General features: G+C 45.6%; 3 protein-coding genes across 6 annotated transcripts in view; 2 read left to right on the forward strand and 1 right to left on the reverse strand.

Annotated features, from left to right (window-relative positions):
- The window catches only part of itga9 (integrin, alpha 9), a 37,838-nt gene extending 26,938 nt beyond the window's left edge, over positions 1–10,900 (forward strand). Inside the window, exons 19-28 of the mRNA XM_037464984.2 lie at positions 2,134–2,220; positions 2,313–2,392; positions 2,500–2,583; positions 3,022–3,130; positions 3,242–3,349; positions 4,573–4,698; positions 4,853–4,972; positions 5,060–5,155; positions 7,091–7,210; positions 8,450–10,900. Coding sequence (XP_037320881.1) covers positions 2,134–2,220; positions 2,313–2,392; positions 2,500–2,583; positions 3,022–3,130; positions 3,242–3,349; positions 4,573–4,698; positions 4,853–4,972; positions 5,060–5,155; positions 7,091–7,210; positions 8,450–8,548 — 1,029 coding nt within the window. The 3' untranslated portion in view covers positions 8,549–10,900. The remainder of the gene's footprint in view (positions 1–2,133; positions 2,221–2,312; positions 2,393–2,499; positions 2,584–3,021; positions 3,131–3,241; positions 3,350–4,572; positions 4,699–4,852; positions 4,973–5,059; positions 5,156–7,090; positions 7,211–8,449) is intronic.
- A 1,669-nt stretch (positions 10,901–12,569) lies between these two features.
- LOC119213832 (vinculin) lies at positions 12,570–16,232 on the forward strand. 2 transcript variants are annotated; one of them, XR_009957223.1, is made up of 4 exons: positions 12,570–15,435; positions 15,518–15,690; positions 15,787–15,904; positions 15,985–16,099. XR_009957223.1 is itself a non-coding variant. In XM_062566614.1 (4 exons), the coding sequence occupies exons 1-4, from the start codon at positions 15,367–15,369 to the stop codon at positions 16,195–16,197; spliced, it is 573 nt and encodes a 190-aa protein (XP_062422598.1). In that variant the 5' UTR covers positions 15,341–15,366; the 3' UTR covers positions 16,198–16,232. The 2 variants fall into 2 exon arrangements, 1 of the variants encoding a protein (XP_062422598.1); XM_062566614.1 differs by having other exon boundaries at positions 15,341–15,435; positions 15,985–16,232.
- A 116-nt stretch (positions 16,233–16,348) lies between these two features.
- Positions 16,349–24,666, reverse strand: LOC119213831 (zinc finger CCCH domain-containing protein 6). 3 transcript variants are annotated; one of them, XM_062566612.1, is made up of 12 exons: positions 24,126–24,666; positions 21,994–22,183; positions 21,796–21,906; positions 21,454–21,703; positions 21,195–21,340; positions 20,777–20,905; positions 20,576–20,692; positions 20,336–20,443; positions 20,001–20,224; positions 19,535–19,923; positions 19,242–19,436; positions 16,349–19,050 (listed from the first exon to the last, which is right to left on the reverse strand). In XM_062566612.1, the coding sequence occupies exons 1-12, from the start codon at positions 24,209–24,211 to the stop codon at positions 17,549–17,551; spliced, it is 3,447 nt and encodes a 1,148-aa protein (XP_062422596.1). In that variant the 5' UTR covers positions 24,212–24,666; the 3' UTR covers positions 16,349–17,548. The 3 variants fall into 3 exon arrangements, with proteins under 3 accessions (XP_062422596.1, XP_062422597.1, XP_062422595.1); XM_062566613.1 differs by having other exon boundaries at positions 16,350–19,050; positions 19,242–19,439; positions 24,328–24,664; XM_062566611.1 differs by having other exon boundaries at positions 16,350–19,050; positions 19,242–19,439; positions 24,126–24,663.
- Between the last annotated feature and the right edge of the window lie 24 nt (positions 24,667–24,690).

Raw genomic sequence — 24,690 nt, forward strand, 5'->3', positions numbered from 1 at the left:
CCCTTTTAGACATTTCCAATTATGACTGGCCAAGTCCAAGGTGATGATGTGACCCCTTTTTGCAAAGTTAAGGTCAGCCTCCAGTCCTCCCCTGAGGCTTCTTCCTCAGAGAGCGACGCGTGAACTTGTGCTCCCTGCTCATATTTGAGAGTGGGGTGTGTTGTCTTTCTGTTGTTCTTGCAACACAACCTGTCAGAACGCTGTGGAGGTGAATTGGTTTCAGGAGCACTGACTTCACTCCTGTGGGATTCAGAGACACCGGCTTCTGTTTTTTCTTTATTTTTCAAGGAATTGTTAGTTCTAGCTCATGTCCTTTGTTGCAGCTGTTTGGGTCGGTGGTTTATTCTGCTCCTCTTTATATGTCAACACTGTGCCTTTTGCTACACTTCATTTACATGCAAGTCATAGTTATGCGCTACTTTTCCATGTATAACTTTTCACACAAACCTGACTGCCTATAAATATTACAATTAATTAATTGAAACCACAGAGCATGAATCATTAAAATGTATGTATGCAAAGTTTTATATTTTCTATAATCAGTGTATATAAACACCTCTATCAACGCGGTCATTCTGCAGAATGAGTATTTTAAATACGTTTTTGGGGATTAGACTTCTGTGTGAAGTCGTGAATTGTCAGCGGTCCTTTGAACCTAACTATAAGATATAGAAGATACTATAAAAAACAATTTTTTGGAGAGGTGGAGCCTTGTACATGCTACATAACCAAAGGTAAATCTTAATTCTCACACCTACTTCATGTGGAACATCCAAAGCAGGAAATAAGGCAGACTGAGCTAGAAGTTGATGGTGACATAAAAAGACTTGCAGAAAATGGGCCTTCTGTTTGTTGTCATCACCATCGATGTACTTCTCCACAAGAGGCTTCAGACAACACCAAAGCAGGGCAAACAATTCCCCGTGATACTTATTGGCCTGCCGTTTTTGTGAAAAACCCAACGGAGACAGACAATAGACTTTGTCACTTTTGTCCCAACGGAGGCCCAACAGGCGGACGATGGGTAAACAGACTGACTTCCACAATCCTGCCCAGCCCCACAGGACCAGCAGTGTTTGCACTGCAGCATGAAGGTATACAGGAAATGGAGGACATTCCATCATTGCCAGTCGTGCCCCCCCCCCCCCCCCCCCCCCCACCTTACAGGCTTCGTTACAGTCTCCATGTAAAGGGCAGCACTGCTTTTTTAGGCTGACTTAAAGAAGATGGAGGGAACCGCCCCAGCCTGGATTTTCACCAGGAATTAGCTGAATAATGGGCACAGCAGTGTGGATGATTCTGTGGGTGAAGGTCTGCCTTTAAATATGTCAGGAGAGACAACCTTCCCCCTTCTGTTCTTTATCCACCTTCTGAAACGTGTCATAAACATGAGTCCAAACTGGACAGCAGACGGCGCGTGCAGGCCTTTTGTATGACTCAGCTTTAGCCCCCCCGCTGAACGTTCCGGCAGCGCTATCCGTCTTTCTTTTTCTTTTTTTCTTCCTTTAAACATGGTTGGTGAATAATTTCTACCCTCTTTCATGCTCCCAGCACACCAGCTCTGCCGACAGCCTCTTAGTGAACTCCCGCCAAAAGAATTCTCACTCCTGGTAGGGTCAAGGCCGAGTGTTTACACAGCGCAGCCGGCGAAGATCCATATTGTTTAGACAAGCTTCCAAACACGCAGCCTGGAGGTCGTCCAATTACTCAGCCGCTCGCATGTGTGAGCCGTCACTGCTTTGTACATTCTTCGTTTTAACCTAATTCAGAACTTCAATACAAAATGAATACCTATTCTTTTACATATAGAAGTCTGTTCCTAACAATAAACTTTATTCCTACTGTGTATGTTGGCGGGTGTGTGTCTATGCGCATGTGTGTCCTTGTGTGTTTTTAAAGCTGCAGTATCGGTGTATTGTTACCTTTCTCCATGCATATGTGGTTACGTTATCTATAATATTAGCATTTTTTTACCAGACTTTTTGCTCAGTAGAGTGTTCACAATCACAGTCTGCGTCTTGTCTACTTTGCTTCCTCTTTGTGTCTCTCATCACTGAGTGTCGCCCACTGTGTCTCCAGTCTGTCTGGCTTTATCTCCTCCTCTCACTCTCTTGTCTATCTGTCTTTTTGCAGGAAGAGAAGGGTATTTCCTGTGGATTTGTTGATTTGGACTTCCTCAAATGCAGCGTGGGATTTCCCTTCATGAGAGCGCAGACTAAGGTAGCTTTTCCAACAGAGAACTCACTGCAAAATGTCCAAAATTGTTTCAGTTGCAGAACTCCTGGTTTATTCTTTTTTTTTATTGTTCCCAGTATCATTTTGCAGTGATTTTTGACACAAGTCAGCTTTCTGGGGAAAATGACACATTACAGTTCTCAGTTCAAGCAAAAAGGTGAGCCTCAAGGGTCCAAAATATAACCACATACATTTTTGGGTGCCTTGACATATGCCCCGTAGAGAAAATGCAGTTTTCATGCTCTTTATCCCCGTTTGTTACAGCGCCAATCCTGAGCACAACCTGTCTGACAACACTTTGGATCTGTCCATCCCTCTGGTTCACGAGACTGACACAACGATTACTGGGTAGGAACACAACGAACCATAACAGCTGCAGTTGCTTATTAAACAAACCTAAAGCTGAAACCAGCTTGAACTGGTATCCCATCTGTAGGCTGTTGGGAGGAGAGGGAGGGTTTTTGTCAGTATGGAGCATGTCAACTTGAAAAGCCTTATCTCTGAAAGCTCCGCTTCACAGGGAAGGAAGAGGGATGTAAAACAGCCCAATTGCCGCAGAGGTCTGACATCTGATAAAGCTGCTGTGTGTGTGTGTGTGTGTGTGTGCTGTCTTTAATGTGAAGGGAGGCTTCAGCGCAAAGCTGGATTCATCCGACTCGTATCTAAACTGTTTAAGACAACGCTGATAACATGACTGAAGCCAGAGATGTTCATGAAGCCATTTGTTTAGGTTAATTCTGTCAGCATTTTATTAGTTACTGTTGATGCATCTTCTGCTGTCCGCAGTGTGGTGACACCGAGCTCCTTTGTCTATGGAAACTACATTGATGCCTCTCGCTTCGTCCAGTTGGAAGACATGGAGTGTGACTTTCAGCCTCTCAATCTCACATTCCAGGTACTGCTGGTGGAGAAGGCGTAGGATTTTGGGGGTTTTGTCCATGCTTCTTTACATATTCACCTTTCATTCCCTTTGTCTCTATCTTTTTCCGTCTTCATGTGCTTCCAGGCCATAAACAAGGGGCCCAGCAGGTTGCCCGGCTCCACTGTTGACATCAGGATTCCCAACCGGCTGGCTGGCAGCGGAGCTGACATGTTCCACATCATTGAAACACAGGTGGATGCCAAAAGCTGCTGCATCACCATTATTTATCTCAACCAAATCCTAATTTATTGTTTTTTTCACCTGTGGCCAGACATAGTTTTAGCTATTTTTTCCTACACCCTCCTGATCTTTTCTTCATGGCACAGATGCCTGTATCCACCTCAAAGGACACTTTTATGAATAGAAAGCTGCTTAACCGGTGGGCCTTTTATGATGGCATAGGAGGCTCAGTGTGAGGTACCACAAGCCCGTGAAAAGCTAAGCCAAAGTGTTGATGTTGCTACCAAAGCTAGGAAACCATTTAGTTTCACAACATTTTATATTTGGATAAAGAAACACAATACTCCCTCTGGCTTTAAATGTTATCTTAACCCTTACATTGCTCATTTCATATAGGTAGATCATGGGGGGGGGGGGGGGGGGGCTGAAGCGGATAATTGTATACACTGTGAATGGGCAGACGGGGTTCACTGTATCCCACCTTCCTTGAGCCCATCTGGAATCACTTTCAGGGGATCAGACAGCTTGCACGAAATGGGAATGGGACACCTGCAGGGCTGGCTACTGCCCAGTACCATCCCGAGCCCCGGGATACACATTAATGCTGTGTGTCTGGCCTGTGGCTCACTTAGATTTTGGTGCAAGATATTCTGACAAGTTATACAGAGCTCCATTTGTTCACACATGATATACAAGTTTCTGACTAGTTTTTCCTCTACAAAGTCCCTCAATCGCCATTATTTAATGTGAATTTAGTGAGGTTTAAAGTTAGTGCAGCCTATGCATCTTTACACCAGCAACGGCAGCAGAAAAACAGGACATGAGAAATGTTCTACATTAAAAGCTGAGGCACGCTGGGTTTCAACAGAGCGGACAATGAGGAAGGCCAGAGGAGATTTCCACCTCCACAGCTTCAGGTCGGACGGAGGAGAGGGGAAAGTGTGCCCTGGGGGCTGGGCAGTAAAGCAGACACCTCTAAATCACTCCATATGGGAAATCTGGCTGGGCGGGGTAGCAGCTTCTTTTTAGGGAGAACTTCCTCTGAGCCCTGGAGACTATAGTGGGATCGGGCCAGTTTAGGTGAATAAAGTGCTCACGAGTCCACTTTTGCTTTCAAACACTGAATCTTAACGTAACATTGTCATGAAAAAACGTTCCTCCTCAACAATGACAAATTAGTGTTCATTAGATTTGATGCAACATCTAGTCAATGCAGCTGTCCCCCCCCCCCCCAGGTAACGGAGGGCCGAGGGAACTGCACCCCTCACAGGAACCCGACACCGTGCAGCATCCCCCAGGACAGAGACAGCATCTTCCACTCCATCTTTGCATTCTTCACCAAATCAGGACGCAAGGTCTTAGTAAGTATGCAGGCCCGACTCTGCTCTTTGACCGCTGAGGTCACTAAAAGTTGGCCCCTGTGAGGGTTCCCGTTTTTTTGTTTGTTTTTTTGTCAGTGCAACATCTTCTTATTATACATACTTCTCTCTCCCTCAAAATCTGTTGTCTCTCAAGGACTGTGACCGGCCTGGAAGAGCCTGCATGACCATCTCCTGCAGTCTGGGCCCACAATTAAAAGAAGAGGCTCTGAGCATAGATATAAAGCTTCTACTCAATGTTGAAATTCTTAAGAGGGTAGGAAACCTATCAGAAGCTTGTTAAATTTAGTTTCCGGTCGTTGTGATTCTAATTGTAACAGTGACCGACTCTCTCAAACCACAGGACAGTTCCTCTGTGATCCAGTTTGTGACGAGAGGCAGCGTGCAAGTAAATGACAGAGCAGTAGAGGTGCCAAACGGCCTGCCAGAGGACATTTCTGTGAGTATATTATTAACAGCCCATTCACCCTGTACTTACATTATTTGTTCTATCAAAGCCACATTTGGCAGGAAAAAAGTTAAATTATTAAACTACATTTATAGTCACAAATAAGTGAAATCTAGCCTTGCAGCTTTTGGTACCGGATGTCTACGTAATGCAGCACTTATCATTCGGTCAGATGACTCTAGTTGCAGGTGACAGTAGTTTCTTACAATGACAAACCCACAGAGATATTGTCCACACCCTAAAGGAAGCGTTTCCCAGCCAGGGCCGAGTGGAGGGCCTCAGAGTGCCATCTAGTGTCCCACCGATGTACTAGCAAAGGGTTTTGAGTAGATACTACACATACATACATATAAATACTTTTATTTTTATATATTTTTATCATTTTTGGAAGGGGACAGGGGTTAATAATAATTTCAATGACAAGTTTAATTTCCAAATGTCATCAGGTAGAGACGTGTTTTGACACTTTTCCCTCTAGCCAACGACCCTTCAGATGCAGTGACATGAAATTGATCGTTTTTTAAAACACAAAATTGATGTTTTGCTACAACCCTGCGCCAGTTAAAGCTCCAAAGCATGAGGTGAGGAAATACGACCCTGTACACATTTGTATTTATAATGTCAGGCAGTGAAGTATGAGGGTATGCAGAAGATTTTGTTGGTTATTACGGACAGTGCTCTTATTTGATCTTTAAACGCTGAGTCCATTATTCTGTCGTTAGAACAATCCTCGAGCTGCTGCTGTGAGCCCAGAGAACAGCTGGGGACTGTGGGCTTACTCTTCGGGGGCACTTTTATCGGCCTCTGAGTCGGGGCCTCAGCTGTGCTCAAGGACAGACCCTCCCCCTACTGTTGCTTGCTGAGTGATTGAATGGCCCACCAGATCACATGTGATGATTATATTGAGCACCCAGCATGCTTGCAGTGGGGTCTCTCAAGTGATTGGGCTGCTGACCGGGGGCCGCGCCCTGCTGACCCTGAACTTCAAAATGTAGACCTGCTATGAATGTGTCCATAGCATGCTGCTCTTTCAGCCCACCTTCTAGGTTTTGGTAAACACAGTTACCTTTTCCCCCAGGAAGCCTGCTGGCTAAAATACACACTGGGAAGTATGATTTGTGGGCCCTGGTTGTATCGCTCACAGCAAGCCGGTTTTAGCAGAGCGTCAAGCGCGCTTTTTCACATCCCTCCACATGTAAACATACTGACTCCACGCAAGTTACATATTAGCATTGCAGTTTAATGACCTTCGCATTCAACTATACATTCCTAGAATGACCTGATTGCTTAAACTGGGAGAGTGCAACGACCAGTGGAGCTTTAATCTGCTGTACACACAAAGGCCCTGGCATGCATTGCAACGGATTCCAAAGCCAGGATTGAGAAGAATGTATTAATGTGGGAAACTATTCTGCGGAGATTAATCTTCATTTGTCCGCTTGGTTTTGGCTGAGAAGTTGGCGTCTCAAGACATCATTCAAATGGTTCAAAGGAGCTTGCAGCACTGTACACTTCAGTAGTGAATTATTTAGTCATTTCTGAAATGGTAACAGCATAGTTTGAAGTGAAACAAGTTAAGCAAGATAATGTGATATTTGGGAAGGGCAACATCGTGTCATACTGTCAGCTCACTAACATACTCACCATCAAAATAATCGTATATGTACTGGTTCAACTTTGTGGCATATTTACCATAAGCATGCTAAGCTTTGCTTCATTTGTATTACTTTTCTGCTGAACAAAACAACGGATTGAATTTTGCGCTTCTTCAAATTAATAAATATCTGCAATACGTAAGAAGTGGGTTGTTGTTGTTGCACTGCATTGCATCATTATCAGCACATGACTTAATGGTTACTCTTCCATGTGTGTGTGTGTGTTGTACTTGAGTGTGACTCACTGACTGAGGAAAGTGTTGTGTTTCAGCTGGTGTTCGAGGCCCTCCACAGTCAGGAACCCAGGGGTTACGTAGTCGGCTGGATCATTGCCATCAGTCTGCTGGTGGGAATCCTCATCTTTCTGCTGTTAGCGGTGCTACTCTGGAAGGTAAACAACACATAAACACTGACTGGGACTTTTCAGTTTACCCCATTAGTCAACAAACTTACCAAAAAAACGTGTCTCTCTCGTAATATTTGAAGTAAATAAGTGATAGTTGTCACAAACTTGTCACAGCCAGAGGCGTTGTGTCTCAGTATCTGCACAGTGTCCAGTTGTGCAGAGACAGCTGCAGGGAGGGGGGGGGGCTTGCTTTGGGCCTTTAACATCCATGAAATGGATGAAAGTCCAAGATCTGACAATAATTCACACCATACCACTCACACTAAAGAAGAATCTCCAAGAGGAAATGTCCAGAGGCCCCATCAGCACAGAACCTCCTTTCTTTTGTGCTGCTTCATTTTCCGGCGGGAATACCACAACAAAACCTTGGAATGTAGGTCCCCACCCCCGTTCCCCATGTCCTCGGACTTTGACAAAATAAACCCCACATACAAGAGCGGCACATGTCCTGTATTGCTCTTTTGAGGAAATGCCTGAGGAGAGTACAGGTCAGTATCAATACATGTGGTTGTGAAATGCAGATAAATGAATGGAGTCGTAGTGGGAGAGGCATCATTCCATTGTTTAGACACACAGTAAGAATCGGCTGCTGGCTCCATACTTTCATTACTTTTTCACATGTTATATTGCATCATAATGAACTCAATGGTAACTTAATGATAATCGCTCAAACCATATGTTATTATTGTAATAATTTGAAAGAAGAGATTCTTCCGTCACATCCGTGATGCATTCAGTGACACTGGTGAGAGTCAACTGCTGAATAACGCTGCAGTCACAAGCTATGTCAAATGAAAACCTGAACCTTTGCATAAAAGATCATCAAGTGTGTGGTAGAGCCCCAGAATAAACAATGAGTGTCCCTAAATGCACCAACAAATGGGCCTAGTTCTAGACACTGCATCACCATTCATTAACACACAAAGATCAGTGTGCATTACATATGCACATATTTATTGTTCGATTACTCCAGTCCAGATACTTACCAAAGGTTTCTGCTCCCTTTAAAAGGGATGTCCTTTATACCTTTTAATGTAAAATATAGCCAGATGTGACTAAAAGTAAACACTTTCCTCTGACTGATGGATGATATTTGTTTGTAAATGACCAAGTGAAGAGAGGAAAATGTACATGAAAAAGTGATGATTGGAAAGTGTTCAGCAGTAATACAGCTATATGTGATTTGTAGTGAACAACATTTTGGTTTCTCTCGTTCTTTGACAGATGGGATTCTTCCGTCGGCGCTACAGAGAGATCATCGAGGCTGAGAAGAACAGGAAGGACAGTGACGAAAGCTGGGACTGGATGGAGAAGAACCACTGAGACTTGTAGTGGCGGTCCCACAGGAGCCAATGAGATTAGGGATTGGGTCGAGAAAAGGTCCAATAGCACGTGGTCTCGCAGCCCAGCCGCCCCAGTGGCACCAGGCCCTTCAGTCTTCCATATGTGGAAGAGAAGAATATTCTCCATATTTTTTGGAGACTTATATTTTTTTTTTGTGGGAGGAATCAGGCTTCAGAAAGGACATTGTGTCTTGCAGAGGACACTTGCAGTGGAATCCAGCCAGCGAGAGCGGGGCCGTCGATGGAGAGCCACGTCCTTTGCAGGGTCGTGGCGACAGTGTGAATACTGATGGACAATAAAACCCTCAGGGCTGTTTAACATAGCAACTATTTTATTTTTATACATACACATCAAGCCATATTGTATAAACCTGGGCTTCAAGAAGAGGTGGGGTTTTGACGGGCCATTATAAACATACTGTATCTCCAGTAGGTTTTTCCTAAAAGCACTGATGTTAGATAAGAATGAATGCCTTGGCTCCATGGCTCTGCTGTTACGCCAAAGATATGTCCTGTTTAGTATAGGATTAGAGTTGTCTCTATATTCAGTTATTCCTTGGAGTGAAAAATTGTATCATTTCTCTACTATTTCCGAGCTTATGAATATCTGGTTTACACATCTGACCATCGCTTTCTCCCACCGATGACAAGCCAGAGCTAATTCGGTGTTTCGGACCCACACACACACACACACACACACAACTCAAACGCTGTCCTCGTGTCATCCATTGGGGTTGTCAGGGAGGTCGGAGAGGCGCTGAGGACATTGGGATCTGGCCCAGGAAAGGAGTCTTCATTAACACTTGATTTGCCATGTTTCCTCTACTATCCACGCATGAAGCGGTTGTGGATCAAACATTCAGATTTCAAGTTTTGAGATGATTCATAAATATTCCATTTGTTATGGTTGGCATTGAAACATTTGTGTTTAGGTCTCACAGGTGGCTGTATCAAAGTGATTTTGTCCATGTTACATCTGGATGAACATGTGGGAGTAGCGTTTATCTGCCAGGATCTGTTGCTCAGGTATGCAGCTGAGGCTTCCAGGTTCAAGTGAAGACTGAAGTGTTATAAGATATGAATCATATCCTCCATGACATTATTCCTGATCAAGTTCTGTTCCCCAAAACATTTGCAGACTTCTTTGAAGTAGACCATATTGTATTTACTATTGTATAGGCATTTAGTGTGAAATTCGACATATGTTGCGCTCTATGGCCAGATGAAAGTCATTTACTGGGGCCGTGGCCTAGAAATAGGTGGGAATGTGCTGCATTTAATCACTTCACATAAACGAGCTTTTTCAGACTCATGGGAAAAGCTCATTTTAAGTCAACATGAAGGAATGTCAGAGCATCTCAGTACTCAAATGTTCTTGAGTCTTCTAAAAGCTGTGTTTCATTGTGATTAGAGGTTTACAGACCACAGTGAATTTTTATATTTAAGGTCCCTAAATAAATACAATTATTAACAATTTTATACATTTGCGTAGCTTTATCGCAGATAAATATGGAGAAATAAACAAAATCCTGCGGCTAAAATGGGACAATAGTTAATTATATCAAAACGGATATCTTGCAGTAGTCCACAGTCAGGTTTAAATGTGCAATGCCAAAGAACTAAAATTATATTTTTACATTTTTCACACGACAGTGCTAACGCACTTTATGGCTCACTATGATTGCTTGGTTTTCTGTTTTGTGCTGTATGAATCTTTTAATGATCCGATAGGGTTTATTTTATCATTTAATTCCACTGGCATGTCAGCATATACTGTACACATTCACGTTCTCCCTCTGATTTTCTTAAACCGATGATTTACCTTTATGCAGAGGAACCAACACGATTCTATGATACATTTTAACTGTGATGACGTCCTCACACCGTTATTTGGTTTATTTGTTCTGAGTATACTACTGTCACTGAATATCATTTTCATTATAGTGTGATGTAGTGTGTATGTTTGATGTTTAAAGTCATGTTGGAGCTGTATATTTATCTGTTGATAAAAAAGTGGAGTGAAATTTCATGTCTCTGTATGCTGTTTTGTTGGTTGTAGTTGTTTGTTAGTTCACTTCTTTTTTTGAAGGTGTGTGTTGCTGTGCTGGTTTTGCTTGTACACACACAAACTACATACTATATGAACTACATATTCAAAGTTTTTAAAAAACTCTTGAAATTGTATTTTGTTGAACCTTATGCAGGCAATTGATGACAATCCATTATCTGTGCTTAAGATCTAAGGTGCAATATTTACTCTCATTAAAGCTTGTTCCTTCCTGGACAAATTCAAAAGCCTGTAAAGTCACTAAAATATTAAATAACTAGAAAACCTGTGCAAAGAAAAACTCAAGCTACTCAAGTTACACCAAAAACAAGTGGCTGCAGTGTGTGAGGTCAGGTGACCCCCAGTTGCTATGAAACACTGATGCGAAGCACGAGCACATTCATTATTAATTCAGCTACGACAGTGAACACATCTTCTTTTCTTTTGACGAGAGAAAAACCGCCTCCGATCACCATGTCCTCTTTATGCGATCACGGGTTGATCAGGACAGCGGCGGTGGAGCAGGTGGTCGCCCCGATCGCCAGTCACCTGTGCCACTTGGTGCTGCTGTGTGAGAGTGCAGACGGACCTCAGCAGCTATGTCGGCTGGAGGGTGCAGCTCGGGCCGTGGCCAAAGCCACCGGGAACATGGCCGCAGTGGCCTCCAGGTGCGTACGTTGGCGAGCTGAAGAAGAAGAAGAAGGTAGGTGTGATGCATTATCCTGACTGACTAGAGGGCGTTTTTCCTCCAGGCAAATAAGTGACACGGAGGACAAGGTTTTTCACACGGAGATGTCGTCCCTGTTGGAGACCGTCACCGTGTCTGGTCAGCATGTGCTGCTGGCAGCGCAGAAACTCGGCATTCAGCCCGGTGTGACTGAGCACAGGGAGGAACTCATCACTGCCACGCAGAACGTCTTCCTGGCAGTAACCAAAGTGAAGTCGCATTATTTTGCTCCTGGTTTACAATCAGACTGCAAATGTGTTACTGGAGAGGCTTACCAGTATATATAAGAACCTACACATTCAGAAATAAACAGATGTAGGGAATGCATTTTAATTGATGTGCATACAACCCTATAGTTTTCCTTTCTAGGTTTTATCTGAGTTGTTATACTCAAACAGTGACAGATTATTGCCTGACTAGGTCATTATATATGATACTCACAGAAACTAGCGTCTGCCTGCTTACATGTTCTCAATAACAGCACACAGTTCCACGCTGATAGCGTTGCTGTAACGTTAAAGCCATAACAAACCCCTCTCCGTCTTTCCCCTCAGGTTCTGTTAGTGGACGACGATGCCATCGTCAGGACCGTGGTGGCTGCTGCTGATCGGGTTTCGGAGTGCGTATCTGAGCTCGGCTCTGCCTCTGACATCGAGTCTCTACTTAAATCTTTCCAGGTGTTCTCTGAGGCTTTGCTTTTCCTCAACAAACCGACCATTGAGAGAGCAAACGCCTTGCAGGACCCCCGACAAACAAAACAGCTTCTGGACTCCCTGGAGACCCTCGGGAGGTGTGTCTCCATGCTGCACACAGCCATGTGCACAAGCATCAAACACCCGACTAGCGAGCAGGCACAGCAAGCCAAGAGGTACATCCTGGACAAGGTGCACGGCACAGTGAGCGACATTGTTACAACTCTGCAGAGTGAATGCCACAGTGGATCGCTGGGTCCTTGTGGCTATTACACAGGGAGGAGAAACAGTCTGTTACTACTGCTCACTGGTTCCCCCACCTCCTCCATCCCAGGCAGTGGCCTCGACAGTGTGGTGAGAGATCTTGTGTTTCACTGTATGGTTGTGGCCAACACTTCTCGTAGAGAGTTTCAACAGAGCCTGGTGGGTCACTGTCTCCAGGTCCTGCAGCTCTGGTCCGACATAAGTAGGGTTTTAAAGTCCACAGAGGAGGATTCGAGGAGGAACCTTGAGAGCACCTGTGATTTGTTGGTGCAGGAAATCCGAATGCTCGACGAGGCTTTGAGGACTGCTGTTCTCTATCAAGTGCTGGACACGTTTCCTGCAGCATCGACGACGGTTCAGAAACTTTTAAGGCTGTCGGGGCAAATCCTGGCCGCACATTCTTCCACAGAGATGGATCCGTCTTCCATTCAGGCAGAAGTTGAGGATGTCATAGCTGCCACTGATAGAATAATCAAAGTGGCACATTTCCTCTCAGCTGTCGCCGTTGATGCAAAGACTTTGGAGAGTGTGGAGAACTCACGAGTCGGCCTCGCCAGACTCCGAGCTCAGCTCGCACCACTCTCTCTGGAGCTGGCAGATAACTCCATGCAAACCGTTCAAAAGATTCACGAGGCCTGTGAAAAGTGGGAGGAGGAGACTAGTCAGCTTCAGGAAGCCCTTGGTGATGTAATGGATGTGAGGGAGTTTACCAGTGTTGCTATCGACGAGGTGGTCAGTGATCAGCACGCCTGTGACTCAGCGCACAGACAGCAAAGCTGTGAACTGTTTAAACAACACGCTGCAAACCTTTTTTGTCACATGAAGCTGGTGGTTGACTCGGTGAGGAGGCACTTGGACAGAAGTGATGACCCCATCCACAGGAACGGGCTACTGGTCCTGCTGAAACAGGTTCAGTCATCTGGAGCCAAGGCGAGTGAGTCGGTCAGAGACATGCTTTTAGATTCCAGTCTAAATGGGGAGGTATATTCTACTTTTTTAGATAATGTGTCCGCTGCTATTAAGCATTTAAAAGTGCTCAGAAAGGGGCTGGACGGCCAACAGCACCCACATCTCCTGAGCCCGCTGCGAAAACAGGCACGTTGGCCCGAAATCTCCCAGCCATGGGTTCCTGTCAGAGACTCCAGTGAACTGAACCCGGGTCAGATGATGAGAGGCGGTTCTGTTTTAGAAGTCCTGGAGAAGGATTCTCACAGCGAACATGAGGAGGAACCCTCACATGAGGAAAGCATAGAAGCAGAACTGGATCATAAACATGATTTGCAGATCCCAGCTGTCCCTGTTGAGCTGAAACTGATCCACAAACCTCTTGAATTTGACCTTTTGCCCCTCTTGTATGAAGTCGTGACTGTGACTAAAGGGAAAGATGTGACACTGCTGAACCGGGCCTGCACTGGCGTTTTAGAGCTGTCAAACTGCTACGCCCAAGCTGCAAAGGAAGCCTCGGCCATTGTGGACGCGGTCGATTGTCAAACGTTGGAAAGTCTTAGAGCGGAGCTGGTGTCGCTGACTCCGCTGCTCGTCCAGACGGCTCAAGAGACAGCGATGAGCTCGGCGAGGAGCACGGAGGGCGTCTACAGACACAGCGCGCGCTTTTCTGACCTCATAACCAACACCAGGAAGCTTTTGCTGCCAGTAGCTGGCACCTGGTACAGCGCCGTTTACGCCGAGCTGCGAGGAAATCCGCCGACAATGGCCGCCACTGTCGCGCAGCGACTAAACGAAGCGATGACTTCATGCGCCGAGGCAGTCCAGCTCTTGACGTCGTCTGATTTCACCTCCCGGAGCGACGGTCATGAAACATTGAGCGTTTTACACAACAAGCTGAACAAAGCCCAAAACAACACAAAGTATCTGATTGAGTTTTCCACCTCAATGGAAGGACCGGTGGATCAGCTCGAGGGCCTCTGCATCCTCTGGGGCCTCTCTGTTCAGGTGCTGCTGCATTCTCTAGACAAGATTTTGGGAACGTCCACCACAATGAACCCGTTGACCCCCCGGAAACGTGTGGCCGCGTTGTCTGAGATTTCGCTTCGGATCCAAGAGGCGGCGAGGTTAACCTGCCAGAATTGTAGAAGTGCGTACAAATCCAAACAGTTAGCAGGATACCAGAATGAAGTAAAACGCCTGACTGAAGCGTATCTTGAAGCTGCAGAAGAGCTCGACACGATGTCCAGTGTCACGCAGCTTGCGAAATCAGATTTCTTCCAGAGACATCTTTTGATTAAAATTAGAGTGCTTTCCTCTCATTTAAGCAAGGCAAATAAAGATTATGACGCTGCACTTCAAAATATTGTCAGTGTTGCTCTTTTTTCTGCTGAACACGGAGAGAGCAACACGGAGGATTTGGAGCCAAAATTTGACACCGCTGCTCAAACGTTGTTTGAAAATGTCAAAACTGCAACCAAAAGAGTCGAGGACAGCGTGCACTTCATCCGCAACCCACACGCTCGTTCTCACCTGAGGTCCATCAACGACCACCTGTCTTTTCAGATCTCAGATATAATCAGCAGGGCGAGGCTCATGGTAGAGACTCACTATATTTGTGACACGCTCAGTCTGGACGTGCAGATCCAGTGCTGGTCAGCCAAAGCTCATTATGTGGCCGAGGAGATCAGGAAACAGGAAGGGATTCACCAAGAGGTCAAAGAGCTCATCAGGGCCGGTCTGCAGGGCAGAAGCCTTGAGGATGACAAAGAAGTGTCAGCCACGGCACCATCTACAGAAAAAGAAGGGGGATTTCCCCGTGACATGACAATGACGGCGTGGCACAGAGGCGACACGGAAAGCATAGATGCTGCAGGAACAAATACTAACGCGACCACTGTGGTGAGATATGGAGCTGGAACTATTGAAAATGTAGGTATCTCATCAAGGTACACTTTTCAATGTGATTACCTTTCTGTCACACTAAATCATGGCCCTACACTTCTCTATAGGACGGTTTGGGGTCCAGCGGACCCAAAGAGACTCCTTCGCTGACCTCCACGGCCCTTTTTCTGAAGCAAGAAAGTGACAGCTGGGATCCCAAGGACAACAGAATTGTCCAGATGACCAGGAAGATGGCTGACACACTCTGTTACATGACTCAATACCTGAAGAAGAGAGGCCCAATACTGGTAACGACCACCAGAGGGTACTTTACTTCCTTCATCCTGATATTTTTGCACCCTCATCCGCAATCGTTCCATTTTCTTTCAGAATAAGGAGGCGTTTGTCACTGCAGCAAAAAATGTGATCTCAGACTGCCAGTCAGTCACCCAGTTCATCCGAGTCATTGCCAACCACTGCCTGGATAAACAGTGTACAAGCGAACTCTCCCTCATAGTTGAGCAAATTCTCACCATCACTAACCAGCTCAGCATCATCTCCAGGTAAGAAGAACAAAGAGATGAATCACACACTGAACTGTGCTAGAAAATAACAATGAATAAAGTTGATGAGACCGTTTTTCTCCATCTCTACTCAAGTGTGAACGCTGTAACACCCGGGTGCAGATCATCGGATGAGATCCTGGTGAAGAACGCTCAAAATCTACTGCAGACGGTCCTGCGTGGGGTTCGCGCTGCAGAGTCAGCCTGCATCACAGTAGGTCTAACACCAAAATAAGAGATAAATACATACATAGATAGATACAGCTGCAACACTCAATGAATCTCTGGTTTCAGGGGTTGAAGCAGCCCGAGCCAGACTCAGATGGTGCTGAGGCCACGGCCTTGTGTTTCCAGTGGAGGAGCAAACTGGAGATCCATCGAGCCCAGCAGACTTCGAACACAGAGACCGACGAGCTGGGTTTGAGGAAGACCTCGACGCACCCTGCGCCACCCAGTCTTGTCTCAAGAAATAAGAAGTGTAAAATAGATGACAGATTGTGTTTGTGATTCGATAGGATCATGTGAAACCCACTTCATCTTTACACAGACCTTCATGGTAGCAAGGAAGTATCAAATATTTTGTATCGAACAAGTTATATTGATGTTAGTGATTGTTTTGCACACTAACAAGAGACAATGCAATTGGATGTGTGACTGAACAGTTTCATGTCTTTATTTCAGTTATTCATAATAAAATCACTGAAGTGTAACAAGCGTATTTGTTAAAATGCCATATAGTATTTTCACAACAATCAAAACTGACAAAAGCTTTTTTCATTAAAACACTCAAAAACAGGCTGTACATGTGAATATGTATATACACAAGGTGAAATATGAAAATGTTTTTTTAAGAACAGTTTAAGTCCAACACAGCTCATTTGAACAGAGACAGGACTTTTTAAATAGTACAAACCGGCGAGCATCACGCCAACAACATCCATCTTTTTGTAGGACACACATGACTCATCTAGAGTCAATTTAACAGCAATAATGTTCATGTCGCCTCAATGCAATGCGACCAAGATAACATCGGTTTTCTTTGTATAGTAAACTTACTAGTTGTGATAAACAGTGATAAACTGTTCAATCGATATTTACAAGCAGGTCAGCAGTGAGTGTTTTGAGGAATGATAATGTTGCATTAAATGAAGTAACCAATAGTAATTTACTTCCATTACAGCCAAGTTAGAGAGTGACAAAAGCCCATAAGGTCACTTTACATCCACAAAGCATTAAGGTCTGACATTGTTGTTGCAAAATTTCCTTTCAGCTGAGCAGGGAACCGTTTCATTGTATGAATATATGTCATGATTTACAAATCACAAACTAATATCAACGTGTTAAGTCAATAAAAATGTAAATTTTAAAGAAAACACTTAAAGACTTATTGTGGAAAAAGTCCCTCATTATAAAAGAACAAAAAAAGAAAAGATCTTATAATATAAAAGTGCTTTGAAATAAGGAAATACAAAACAATTTAAGGACATTTTTTGAATATTTCAGTTCTCTAAACGTATAGCGACTTGAAAATATTTTAACAGGATGAATACAGGTCAATTCTTTGAGATTAAACAGATTACCAGAGTTACTTTTTCTGATCTTGTTAAAACATACATGAATGTTACAAAAAAAGACCTTTACAAACACACTTTCAAAATACATGAGAACAATAAAATGGTTGCGTTAAAAGCAACGATGCACTGTGGACAATAGTGTGCCACACTGAATAAGATGTCAATCTATACAGGATCATTTATATACAGAAATGAATAAGTTCAGGCAAAACTAAACAAAGACAAATAGAAATATCCCATCAGAACACCGATCTGTGACTTTATATATTTCCACTCTGGGCTGCTTACTGACAGAAAGGCGAAGCCGTGGGATCAAAAGTCTTGAACACATCTTTCAGTGTCCTGTCGTCTGCCTCCTCCTGTGGATCTTCCTCTTTTGGTTCCTCATCCTCCTTGTCCGGCTCCTTCTTCTCCTCCTGCTTATTTTCTCCCACCTCCTCCTGTGCTCCCGTGGAGACGTGCCCCCCTTGCTTGGCCTGCCGCGGGTCAGCGTACTGGGGTCGGATTAGCCCGGCCAGCGCCTGGATGGGGAGGTTATGAACGGCAGGCGGTTTGACAGGCGAGGCAGGAGGCGCTGTGGGAGAACCGGAAGGCGGAGGCCGATCCGAGGCGCCGGCCGCGCTTCGGGCCTCCTCGAGAGAGCCGCTCTGTTGGGCCGGTGAGGGTGGCGGAGTATTGTCTTTCTTAGCCGGGAGTTTCAGAGTCAAGGTCTTTTTAGGCGGCTCCGCCTGCTCCTTCTGACCCTGCTCCGCTTGGTTCCGGGGATCGTACAGACTGATGCCCCCTAGGATCGTAGTGGGACTCTCCAGTCCTCCGCCGGAGGAGGCCAGGCGAGGGGCGTAAGGGGGCAGCCGCTCAGGCTCCGGCTCCGGCTTAACTTGCGCCGCTGGAGGAGAGGAGGCGACACTGGCCTTCTGTAACCTCGGGTCCACGACTCCCCCCACGGAGAAGGGCACCTTCTGGCACAGCAGCTTGGAGTCCAGACTCCCTTTGCGCTTCAGCCGAGGGTCCAGAGTCTTCTGTTGACGCGGATCCACGGGTCTTTCCGTGGCGGAGCGGGACTCCAGAGACCCAGACGGCAGCCGGCTCCTGCGTTCCTTCAAACGCGCAGCTACCAGTCTGGGGTCAATGGCCGGCGGGCTGGAGACGGGGGGGTGGTCGGACAGGCTGGTTCGGTTCATCTGAGCGTCTGCGATCAGAGGGGGGAGGGGCAGGTTGATGGAGTGCTCCTGCTTGGGCACCAGGGAAGGGATGAGGTCCTCCGGGCCCCACACCACCGTCTGTGCAAAGGCTGGCCGCTGCAGCAGGATGTCCACCCGGATGTGGCTGAACTGCTTCAACTGGCACCGGGGGTCTCGCAGCGCCACGTCGGAGCTCGCCTCCACGGGGATGAGCACGGCTTTGTCCCGGAGCTCCCGCTCGCCTTCATCGTCCTCGTCCCCCGCCGCAGGCTTCTGGGGCGCGGCGTGGCTCTGCTGGCGATAGGAACTCTGCTCCACTGGTCTCACCTTCCGGGGGTCCCTGGAGAACCTCGGGTCCGCGACGCCGTCCGGCTCCTTTTTCGTGTCCGGGGGCCGCTGTCGAGGGTCCGTCTTCACGCGCGGGTCGCTGGGCGGGGCCCGCTCCTTCACAAGCCGAGGGTCACCCAGTGCCGGAGCTACTGGGGCAGTCGGGGGGAGCTTGGACTGGGACTGCTGCATCTCACTCTGCTTCTTGAGGGATTTAAGGATGGAGGAAACACAACTCCCATCCTCCTCGTCGCTCGAGTACCAGTTCGTAGTTTCATCTGCAAGAAATATCAAATTATATTTTAATGTTTTCTTTTAAATCGTCAGTGTACGGGCACCTTCATTACTGACGTGATTGGCTCCTTGTCAATAATAATCTCTTTACTTCAGTCCGTGCTCCATTTCTGAGGGCCTCAGTTTTATTTAATCTTAATTGAGTCAGCACACCCTTGTCCCCGGGGTAACTTACCTCTGCTTGTACTGCTATCATCCTGGCCTTCTGCTCTCTGTGGCTCATTTCCCTGTGGATGTGACTCTTGTTGTTGTTGCTGCTGAGTCAGGTGTAATAAAATGGCCTTCTGTACAGCCGGCGGTAAGGACTGCAGCTGGGACTCTGCACCCATCTGCTGCTGGAGGTTCTGCATGGCGGCCATACCGGGGTCCACTACTTTGAAAATAAAACAGAGAAACACAATTTTGCGATTTCAGTGAAGCTTAAAACATAACTGACCTTTGAGGTAAGAATATAAACATTGCATTCACCTCCTTGTGGGCCGATGACCTGGTTTCGGAGGAAGTTGCTGAAGAACTCTACCGGGTTCTGACCCATTGACGGAAAAGAGAAGAGACTCTGTAGCATCTGTAGATCCGCCGGAGGAGGGAACGGAGGCATCGGCATGTTGTTCTGAGGGTTGAGATTGGGTCGGTTTCCATGGAAAGGCGGGGGTGGACACGGGGGGATCGGTGGCTGCATTGGAAACCTGGGTGGGGGGTGCTGCCCCTGGGGGCTCTGAGGCCCGGGCTGTCCAGTGGGGTGACCCATGGGATCAGGAGACTCGGTGGGAGGAACTGGAGGAGCAGAAGGGCCCGAAGGCGCCATACTCCCACTCGGCGAGTCCTCTTCACCCGGATTCTGGGAGAAGTTGGATCCACTGAAAAAGAATGTGCAAAGTTAGGTCAAGTGGGCAAAAAAGCTCTTTGGACTTCGATAACAGGGGATTTTTGTTACCTCAGAGCAATTTTTTGAGCCAAGTCGACAGTAGGTAGAACCGAGATTTCAAACAGGGAGGGGATCTTCTTCCCCGCTTGGCTATCCGTAGGACTGCTCTGACCGGGGGTGGGCAGCAACCCCACCCCAGGAGGAGGCTTGGGAAGCGGAGCGATGCCCTGCTTCCTCAGATCCTCCAGCTCCAACTCGTCCTCGCGGGCGTTCTCCTCCTCAGTGTTGATTATCTGATAAGTGAGTCAGAAAGGAGAAATAAGACGCCGGCCCACCACAACAGTATCGCTTAGGATGGAAGGTTCACAAAAAAGCAGTAAAAAAAACCACTTATTTTGATTCACCTTGTCAAGCAACTCTTTGGTCACATCGTTCAAAGCCTCGTGGGAGAATTTGCAGTTGTCCCCTTGGTAACATTTGGCTCCAGTATGAAAGAACTTGCACGGGTATTCATGTACACTCATGGGTTAAGGAATAGGACCGATTCAAATGTATAATGGGTTTCCGCTTCATTATTATCATCACTATATCAGGCAACGCAAATACACAAATGTAATTCAAACACGTGGTGCATAGTGAAGGATATTGTGCATGTAAATGCAATGATCTCCTTTACTGCAGTACCCTTGGAGATAAAACTTACAAAGTTCCCTTTTCTTGTCTGGTATGACGAGCTCGTGTTCAAACTTGCACTGTTCCCCCTGTGTGAAGGAAGGAAAAATATGAAATAAGTATTTTCAGCTTACAATGTTAAATCAAGTCAACCAACATGGTTGCTGCTGTACCTTGATGCATCTTCCCTCCAGGAAGTACTTGCAGATGTATCGACCGTTGTGTTCCACTGTGTGCTGATTGATAAACTCCTTGCTCATGATTGGCCGTTTCTTCTGAAATCCAGAGGAATGTTTTCCTTCCTGAGACAACAAAAATAAGTTTTCTCCACTTTAGTATTAATGTACATTATAAACTGAATGGTACAAAGATAAACTGTAAACTCACAAGCTGAAACCTTGTAAAAACAAAAGAACCCAATGGATCTTACAATGTGACACTAACAATATAAGAAGTGTTTAGCTTGATTCCTCACGGCTAATACAACATTTTCATATATTTAAATATGTGAATACACTTGTGCCTCATATTAAACTAAAATAATATAAATAACACCAATACATCTGGCCGATTTTTTTCATGCGCACGTACTGGCATCATGTCTTCCATGCAATGGTCTCCTCCTCGGCCTCGTCCACGTCCTCCCCAGGGTTTGCCCTTCAGCTTCTTGTTCTTGTTGTAGAGCATCCCGCGACCTCTTCCTGGGCCGTTCCCTCTGCCCCTTCCCCTCTGCCCAACTGAAAATGAAAAACAAAACGTAGTGGTGGTTAAAGTCTAGATGAATGAACGCACAAACGATCTGATGTGAAAAGTGTTGGGTTTTATAAGAACAACAGAAAGACATTCATACAGTGCTGTTGTTTCATCCCCCTCATGCCTCCTCTCTTCATCTGGCCCTGGGCGTGGCGTCCCCTGCCGCGACTCTGAGAAACGGAATCTTTTGACTGCGGATACTCGGACATGTCGTCTTCGTAATCCTCCTCCTCTTCCTCGTAGTCGTACTTGTCGTCACTGTAGTCGCTGTATTTGTCGAATTCGCTGCTCTTGTGCTGCGGGGACTTCTGCGAGTTGCCATGGGCGCCCTTTGGGTCGCGTCCGTGCTGGAACGTCAAAGGGCAAAAGTGAGAAGACCGTCACACAGTAACGCCTTGATGAAAATGAAGGTTCAGCAGGCCGGCGGCGGTGACCTCACCTGAGAGGACTGGCCATCAGATCCCTGGCTCTTGCGGTTCTTGGATCTCTCTGGTCGGTCGTAGTCAGAGTCGTAGCTGTCCGAGCTGGAGCTGCTGGAGGGGGAGTGGTGCTGAGCAACAAAAAGAAAAACACGTTATTCAGGTGAATTATTACGAGTAGCTTGAATTCATGCCTTCACGGCGTTGTTGTATCTTACTTTTGGTCTGTCGCGCCTCCTCCTTTTGGACCTCCTCTTCTCTCTAGTCTTTTTGTATCTTTTCCTCGAGTGCCTGTGAGTCTTTTCTTCTTTCTCTTTCTCTTCGTTCCCCGCTGCAGCCTCTTTGTTTTCCTCTTCGATTCCGATCCCTTCATCATCTATTTCTCCATCTTCCAGTTCGCCATCCTCTCTAAAAGAGTCAATAGAATGAGTATAGGTGTAAAGGTTTAATCGATCGTATTTTGTCAGCCTGAGGGTTCACTCATGAGCAAAAGATCTGGTAACCCAGCAAATATCCCAGAATAACGAAATTAAAAAATATATATAATAAAATGGCATAATGCATTTTCCATTCATTTGGAGAAAAGTACTAAATAATATGCCTCAGTTTCCAAATTGGCTTCAGCCTTTCCTGCTCTAAAACATCCTGTCAAGATGGAAAAGGTTAGTTTGATTTCTCTGTGAAACAGTGTGTGATTGATTCAAACTCAGGATGAGTAATATCAATGAAAACATCCACTTTTGTGACTGCAAGATTATTTAGTACAATTGTTTTATGACCCCCCTGGATTCAGAGTTAAGTATGATCAAGGCCCACATATAACCTTTATGACAAAGGTCCACAACTACTGCAAGGTAAAAGTAGGTTATTATTATCAATAGGGTGTCCAACAAACACAATCCGGCTTAAAGGCCTAAGCACGCCTGTAGGAGTATTTGTAAGGCATAACTACAAGAATTTTAAACATGTAAGTTGACGTTTAAAAACAAACATATTACTGTTATTAAGCTTTTGGGCGTTCTATGACTTTATGCAGCAAGCTCGACCCCTTCGTGTCTGCTACTGAATCATGACCGAGCTGGTGACCAGGCGACCATTCACTCAAATATATTCAGATGGTTAATCTATAACACTACCCCCTGGCAGTTAAAATTAAAAGATTTTTTATCATCTGATTCAAATTTACAATCATGCATTTACCAATTTAAATATTTTTTTTTCTAAAATGTGAAATGAAGGTCAGCGCAACAAAAACACCTTGCAAAGAGAATGATTATTTAACAACCGATCCAGTTCTGTCTTCATAGACCCATATACATATACAACGACCTTTGACCCCAGTGTGAATCGGGCTTCAACCAGGCTCCCTTCATATAGCCAGATACATTTCTTTTTTTGTCCAGTAAAGGAAGCACAGACCTAAAAAGGTTATATGAAACTTTTGCCAATTGAAAGTGCCACTTCCTACTGTCACATTTGGCCAAAAATGATGTAACTGAAGACTGATAAGATCTAAGAAAATACTTAATTCTAGAATCACTGGTAGAATTCAACGATGTTATACACATATCACAGCATACATATTTAACTTGTACGTGCAATAGAACAACAATACTATTTACCGGGCACAACTAGTTCTAGGCAATGGAATTTTTCAATACATTTTAAGATTTTAAAGCAGTAAGTTATCCATTAAGAGGGAAAAAAGGTTCCCAGAGCGAGGCATGAAAGGAGTAACACAGGGACTGGCAGCCCTCAAAACTACTACACCGGCTTCTGCTCCAACCAAACACTGCACCAGCTGTTTCCTCTTCTGTGCTTGATCTTGTCTAAAAAAAATGACATCACCTGGTGAAATATTTACTTTGAACCCCAGGAAACTCTTGATCTCTTTTGTTAACATGGTTTTACAGCCCTCCGAGGACTCCAGACCCATCCAGGGGGCACACAAGTCTCCCTCTCAGCAGTACTGCCCGGTGCCCGGTAGGGGGAGCACTGCAAGGATGGGCGTGGCCCTGTCTCTTACGTCACAGTCTTTACATCTGCAGACGGCAACAATGAAGCCATGACATTCAGCCGAGAACCACTGCGACACAAACGATGAGGTTTCGCAATCTCGCACGGAAAATATCATGTCGAGAAGTCTAATCTATTTGGAAAGCGATATATCAATTGCACCAAAGAGGCATGCAAATATTTTTTTAGGAGGTCGGGAAGGGGGGAGACTGTGGACCTTAGATCCTGCAATTCTTGGGTAGATAAAGAAAAAACATAAACACAAGCACGTAGACCACAGCACTCAAAACGCACAGATGAGCGTATTAAGAACGGCATAAGAACGGTACTCGACCTTTCATCCCTTGCAAGCTCAGAGTCTGTCATGTTTTTGTCAAGAACGGGGGCTGGGGGACTGGAAACCAGGCTCACAGAAGCCATTGGAAAACGGATCTGCCTCCTTTCTCTCCGGTACGAGAGTGAATTAACCTCAAGTCACTCGAGGAGACGTTGGGTTGTGAGAGATGCTGGAAGATTTCAGACTGGAAAAAACTCACGGTGTTACATGTCTCGACAGAGACAGTGAACGGACACTGTCCTCTTTCATATCAATGTCGTTTTAACTCTGTGAGCACAGCTTGAAACCCCGCTTTGCTAATGTCCCGTCGGTTGACAGCTGCCATGGTGAAATAGAGGAGACGGAGGGAGAAACAGACAGAAATGTAACCATGTTCGTTGATTTCAGCATCTTCCTAGGATTTCTCAACAGGGAGATCATCTCAAAATGGCTTCTGAGGTCTGCTGCACATTCCTAAATCATGTATTCCTCCACGTATATATATATAGTCCTCTGAGGATCAATCTAACATGGCTACAGTAAATTCTCGTCTGCTATTGGTCTAGCATTTCCCGGGTGACGA

This window comes from Pungitius pungitius, chromosome 13 (genome assembly GCF_949316345.1).
Source record: "Pungitius pungitius chromosome 13, fPunPun2.1, whole genome shotgun sequence".
Lineage (NCBI taxonomy): Eukaryota > Metazoa > Chordata > Actinopteri > Perciformes > Gasterosteidae > Pungitius > Pungitius pungitius.

Coding starts and splice junctions, on each gene's coding strand:
- LOC119213831 (XM_062566611.1), bottom strand. CDS start 24,211: ATGGCTTCTGTGAGCCTGGTTTCCAGTCCCCCAGCCCCCGTTCTTGAC. Junction 22,184..24,125: donor GAGCTTGCAAGGGATGAAAG/GTCGAGTACCGT, acceptor TGACTCTTTTAG/AGAGGATGGCGAACTGGAAG. Junction 19,051..19,241: donor TGATAGCAGTACAAGCAGAG/GTAAGTTACCCC, acceptor TATTTCTTGCAG/ATGAAACTACGAACTGGTAC.
- LOC119213832 (XM_062566614.1), top strand. CDS start 15,367: ATGACCAGGAAGATGGCTGACACACTCTGTTACATGACTCAATACCTG. Junction 15,436..15,517: donor AGAAGAGAGGCCCAATACTG/GTAACGACCACC, acceptor ATTTTCTTTCAG/AATAAGGAGGCGTTTGTCAC. Junction 15,905..15,984: donor CAGAGTCAGCCTGCATCACA/GTAGGTCTAACA, acceptor CTCTGGTTTCAG/GGGTTGAAGCAGCCCGAGCC.